Genomic DNA, 6,300 nt, shown 5'->3' on the forward strand with positions numbered 1-6,300 from the left:
CCAGTGAATATCCCTTACTTGATAGAAACTACTTAGAGCCTCATGCTGAATCCTCTCGGAGGCTCGGGCAGTTGACTGCACCCTCTGATCTTTCAGATGTGTGGAGAGGTTTCAGCAGGAATTAAAGACAGTATACATGGAGTCCATTTAAACATATTTAATCCTTATCAAGATTGGATTGTATATATGAATTTAGACATCATTTGAATATAGTTAAGAATTTCAAATAATTCCTGTTAGATTTTCTGATCACTTTCTGGTTTGTTGCTCTTGTCATGAATCTGTGTTTGTATGGAGGACCCAAACGCAGAGACCAGTAGGCAGAGGTGAATAAAGCCTGTTTATTCTGGTTCACAGAACCAGGGGCAGGAATCAGTGGAGCTGCAGTATTTGGCAGGCTCTACAGGAAACTGAGGGTTTTAAGATTGCCTCAAGGCTAAAAGGCCATTCTGGCAAACCTGTTGGGCACAACAGCCAAAGGAGCCTTGGTCAGATCATGTCTCCTAAATGTAACAGAGATAGATGCCCCGTCTCACTTTTTCATTGGACTAGAAAATAAGAATGTGCAAAGAAAGATTTTTCACTCTCTAACGTCAGGCTGTTGTTCTACTATCCCAGGTTCTTCTGAAATCAGGAAGTCTGCTGTCAGTTTCTATTAACACCATTTTTAAGAGTGAAAATTTTAAGAATCCGGATGTGAGCAATGGTTTCCACAAAGTGCAACATCCACTTCCTCAAATGGATGCTGATCGAAAACTGGAGGCTCAGCTGACACTGCATGAATTGGAATGAATGTCAGATTCCCGGACAGTCCATGGACGGTTTTCCTGTTGATTTCTACAAGTCATTCTCATCTGTGATTGGCAAAGACTTGTTGGAGGTGATCACAGGCAGCCTGTAGAGCTGCCTCGGAGCTGCAGACAGGCAGTCGTTAGTCTGCTTATGAAGAAAGGGGATTTACAGGATCGTAGGAACTGGTGACTAGTCTCTTTGCTCTGCACGGAGTACAAGATATTTTTCTTTGTCAGGGATGCTACATCATTGGCAATATAATGTTTGCTTCATAAGCTGAGGAAAGATGTATGTGGTATTTCTATTCCTGGGTGTAATGTCTCTGTAGTTGTCTGTTTATTCATTCCTCTGAGATTTGGTGGCATGGGTCTCGATTTGCCTCACTTCCTTTACTGAGGAAGCAGCAGCAGGCTGAGTCTCTGCACTGGCTGCTCCAGGAACCGGTTCTGTTAGAGAGTTTGTCGGATCCTCCTACGTGGGGAACAACAACCTGTTCCAAACTGCTCCGCACTGCAAATATTTATTGCCTTGGGAGGGTGCCGGAGCTGGCTGGACCTCGATTGGATGATCCTGTTAAACTCACAGTTTGTTTGGTAATAAAATCTGTTTGAGATTTTGGTCAGCTTTTGTGCTACTGGAAGCACAAGTTAAGTGAACATGAATGTTCCCTTTGGCTGATTATCATGAAGTTACTTACTAAATCACTTTGCCCCTTTTCAAACCTTCAGACTGTTACCTGGGATAAAGAACAGCTCTGGCCCTTTCTCTTTAACACCTAAATTAAAGCCTGAATGGAATCATCGCATAAGCCTCCTCTAACGAAACAACATGCAGATTTACAATTGAGAATCCTTCATAGTATTGTAACTGTAAAGTTTTGTTTCTCTTATGTCCTGCTGTAGAAGTAAAATGTCCATTTTGTGAACAGAGAGAAACAGTGTTTCACTTGCTTTTCTGACTGCGTTAATCTGTAAGCACTTTTTGGGCTTTTGAGAACTATTTCCAACATATATGGAAAAAAAACCTAACCCTAACCCTTAATTATTACAGATCATTTTCAGATTTAGATCCTTTTTGCCACATCTGGAGTTATGGGAAAGTAATTTGTAGTGTGGTAGGAGGAGAACTCATTTTTTACTCGGTCCTCAAGGCCCCCTGTCCTGCAAGGTTTTAGAGGTTTCCTCGCTCCAGCACAGCTGATTTTAATTGAAAGCTGATTAACAGCCTTTGGTCTACTGCAGTCATTATAACCACCTATGCTGAAGCAGAGAAACCTCTAAAACCTGCAGGACAGGGGGCCTTGAGGACCGAGTTTTAGGATGCCTGATGTAATTTATTCTGTGGTTTATGTTTTTCTCTTTTTTCTTTTTGTGGAATTTTCTGTTACATAGTTTGTGATACTATGTCGATTATTTATTATTATTTATTGAAAATAAATTAGTTATTAAAACAATCACAATCTCTTTTACTCCTCTCTCCTTAGTTCTTTTTCCCCTTTTTCTCACCTCCCTTTCAGTCACCATGTCCGTTGTATACTGTACGATTTTACTCTCTAAATAATTTTCAATGAAGTTTAATATACAAGGATCAAGCGAAACCTTATGGCTACAGTCATAATGCTGTGCTTGTGAAAGCAAAGCGTTAGGGCTATTATCCAGCAGTGTTAGTAGCAGAGTACAAATACTACACCACTGTACTTAAATATATTTTGGAGTACTTTATACTTTTGTTCAGTTTGTTTGAGTAATATTTGGTTAAGTTACTTGTTACAGAAAAAAGCAAGAGAGAGAGAGTGTCAGGATTAGGTTTTGAGGTTTTTGTTTGGACCCAAAAGCAGAAGCTGAGAGGCATAGGTGAGTTCTTGGAGGGTTTAATGAGAGATCAGGCAAAGAAAAACAGGTATCCAAAAATCCAACTTAAAAATGTTAAACAAAAACAGGAATCCAAAAAATCCGACATAAAAATCAAACACAAACCAGAACCATGGAGACATCAGGGGAAAACCATCAAGGAGCCAGGGTGAGGAAAGGTAAGACGAGGAACCAGCAAAGAGGGACTGCAGAGGGAGGGGTTTTAAAGGGGACAGAGACAGGGAGAGGGCTAATGAGGGAATTCAAAACAGGTGAGGGCTGAACATAAACAGAGCAAGAGAAAAGGGACACAATAGGGCAGCAGAGGACAACAAATGGAAAACCTGAAAGACAGGAACTAATAATAAAACAACAAAATAATAATCAAATAACTAGGATAAAGAAACATGGTGAAAAGAAAACTAAACACTAGAAATCAAGGAGCAAAAGAAAAACAACAGAAACAGAAACCTAACACAATGTTGGTTTAGCTCTGATGTGATGATCTCATAATAATTTTCAGACTCTTAATTTACACATGATCTTATCTCTGGTCAGTCGATCTCACCTTAAGTTATTTCTATATCATTGAGCCCTGGTACCAGGCAATTGTTGAAGGGTTAACATCCAGTGGTAGAAGTTTAGTTATCCATCACAGTAAAGGGTGACAGGTTTGACCCTGTCTCTTGGCTCCTTCTTGCTGTAGCATTCATATGTCGCATTCATGAGGTCTTTAGCTGTCGAAGCAGCTGCCGTTTATGGATGTTGGAATAATGAGCTAATAGATTTTTCACTGTTAGATTACACAAACTTTTTATGCACCAAAACCAAATGGTGATCCTAATAAACCTTCTGCTTCTTAATGTTTAAAAAACATAAGTTATTATCTTTGGATCTGGGTTTTTGAAAAAGAGGCTGAATATTGAGTCACTTGATTTGAATAGGATTAAATTGATCTGAGATAATACAAAGGCAGCTGTTTTAGTGTATTTGTTTAGGTTCACTTTTTTTTCAAATTTTCCAACAGCTTCCAAGAAACCAGCAATCAGGATGGTTCTTACTGGGAAAACTGGAACTGGAAAGAGTACAGCAGGAAACACCATATTGGGCAAAAAATGTTTTAAATCTAAACCCTCCCTGTCATCAGTAACATCCGCCTGTGAGAAGAACTACAGTCGTTTTAATGATGAGACACTGGTTGTAGTCGACACTCCAGGTCTGTTTTGTACTTTAAAACCAAACAGAGAAACACTGATAGAGATGGCAAAATGCATCTGTATGGCTGCTCCTGGACCTCATGTGTTCCTGGTTGTTATCCAGCTGAACCGATTTACAGAAGAAGAAAAGATTGCAGTGAAAATGATCCAGAAATGGTTTGGAGAAGAAGCTTCCAAATACAGCATGATTTTATTCACTCATGGAGACGTGCTGAGTGAGATGGGAGGAAGAGAAGCAATGGGGGGTTTAATCAAGGAGAATAAAGCTCTCTCTGACTTTATTGATCAGTGCCAGGGACGATACCATGTTTTTGACAATGACGAGAAGAATCAAGCTCAAGTCAGAGAGCTGCTGGAGAAGATCAACCAAATGTTAACAGAAAATGGAGGAAGCTACTACACCAATGAAATGTTCCAAAAGGCAGAGAAAGCCAATAGAGAAGAAATGGAAAGACTTCTGAAAGAACATCCAGGGATGAGTCCTGAAGATGCAAGAGAAAAAGCAGAGAAAGACAACTCATTCATTTGGGACTTTCTTGCAGGAGCTGCTGCTGGAGCTGCTGCTGGAGCTGCTGCTGGAGCTGCTGCTGGAGCTGCTGCTGGAGCTGCTGCTGGAGCTGCTTATGGAAGGAGGGTTGGAGGACCAGCAGGAGCTGCAGTGGGAGCTGCAGCAGGAGCTGTTGGTGGAGCTGCTATGACTGCAGTATCGAAAAATATGTCTTGCAGTGTACTTTAATTGACCTGACTTTTTTATCATTCAGAAGCAGCCTCTAAAAGGCTCTGGGACAACGATAAAGAGATAAGAGAGGCTCCATTGTTGTAAAAATTATGTGTGTTGTTTTTGATCATATCATATTCTGACTTTTTAACTAAATGTTTCATATTTATCCTAATTTGTAATCATTTAATCTTAAGTCCTCATTTATTGGCTGGTTTGAACATACTGTAAGTTATATGTGTGGTTTATATGAACTTATCAACAGATCAGTAATAGACAATAAAGGGGAATTGTTGATTCAGTTATTTTAACACATTCATCTCCCAAACCTTTGTGTGATTTAATATTCATAATTGATCAATAAATGCACACCTGGTAAATAACAGTCTGTGTTATGTCTTATTTTGAATTATCCCTAAATCTTCTCAGATTGTCCCATAGTGTCTGAAGCTCTGTCCTCTGCTGATGTCCTTCTGTTGTTTTCAGAATCAGAGCAAAAGGCTGACGTCAGAGTGGTGCTGGTGGGTCAGGAGAGAGTTGGGAAGAGCTCAGCAGGAAACACCATCCTGGGAAAAGAGGCATTTGACTGTCAGGTCAGCTTCATCCCAGTGACTCTGAGAAGTAAGAGAATGGATGGAGAAGTTCTGGGCCGCAGAGTCTCTGTGGTGGACACCGCAGGGCTCTGCAGCTCCCGTCTTTCTGCAGAGAATATCAAACAAGAGCTGGAGGAAGCTGTCAAGCAGAGCTCTCCTGGTCCTCATGTTTTCCTCCTCGTTCTCCAGTTAGGAAGGTTCAGCAAACAGGAGCAGGAAGGGCCAACAATCCTGCAGAAGATTCTGGGTCCTGAGGTCCTCAAACACACCATGATCCTGTTCACCTACGGAGATCGACTGAAAGACACTGATATAAACTTGGATCAGTTTGTTAGAGAGGATCAGAACCTGCAGAAGCTGCTGAAAAGCTGCAGTGGGATGTACCACGTTCTTAACAACAATGAGATGGAAAACAGGAAGCAGGTCCAGGATCTGCTGGATAAAATAGATCATATCTCAGGCGGAGGTAGAAAATATTATAAGAAAGGTTCTCAGTCTGATGGAACGTGGTTTGAAAATATTTGCTCATTTCTTCACCAATCCACCCTCTCTGTTTTTTTTTCTGTCAGAAGGTTTTTTGGAAACATTCACCAATATTTTCCAACATCATCCCTCCTTTGCCTTTTGTTTGTTGTCTTTTTTATTTCATGGCGGTTTCTTACAAATTAGGATATTTGATCTGATCTTTCAGATCACAGTAGCAGAAGCATAACAGAAGTGAAGCACAAAAATGAAAAACATACTAAGAATGGTTACATGGTAACCACATCAGCTAAAATGGTGTCAATTCTTATAAATCAACCACTTTGTTGTTTTTGTCCCTACTGGTCTCAGGAAAATGTAATTATTTCCATTCCATTCTTTTATTTCAAACAATCTTTCACAATTTAGACACATTAGGTTGTTTAGTCTCATACCCCTTTTTTGTCTTTGCTTTTCTGCATGTTAGCAGTTGTACTTTTGCAAAGTAAATATATAATTATTTTCTATAATGTTACAGTGATAATTTAAATATCCATGGCTGCAGTGATGGGCAGTAGCGCCGCTACATGTAGCGAAGCTATTAGTTTAACTACATTTTCAAGTAGCTTGACCGTAGCGTCGCTGCTTTATTTATCAAGTAACTTTCC

The 6,300-nt window shown here is 40.1% G+C and overlaps 1 protein-coding gene across 1 annotated transcript in view; it reads left to right on the plus strand.

Annotated features, from left to right (window-relative positions):
• Window positions 1–5,206: 5,206 nt before the first annotated feature.
• LOC107099801 (GTPase IMAP family member 8-like) overlaps window positions 5,207–6,300 on the plus strand; it is a 15,162-nt gene continuing 14,068 nt past the window's right edge. Inside the window, exon 1 of the mRNA XM_015398068.1 lies at window positions 5,207–5,636. Coding sequence (XP_015253554.1) covers window positions 5,207–5,636 — 430 coding nt within the window. The remainder of the gene's footprint in view (window positions 5,637–6,300) is intronic.

This window comes from Cyprinodon variegatus, unplaced genomic scaffold, assembly GCF_000732505.1.
Source record: "Cyprinodon variegatus isolate N-32 unplaced genomic scaffold, C_variegatus-1.0 Scaffold910, whole genome shotgun sequence".
Lineage (NCBI taxonomy): Eukaryota > Metazoa > Chordata > Actinopteri > Cyprinodontiformes > Cyprinodontidae > Cyprinodon > Cyprinodon variegatus.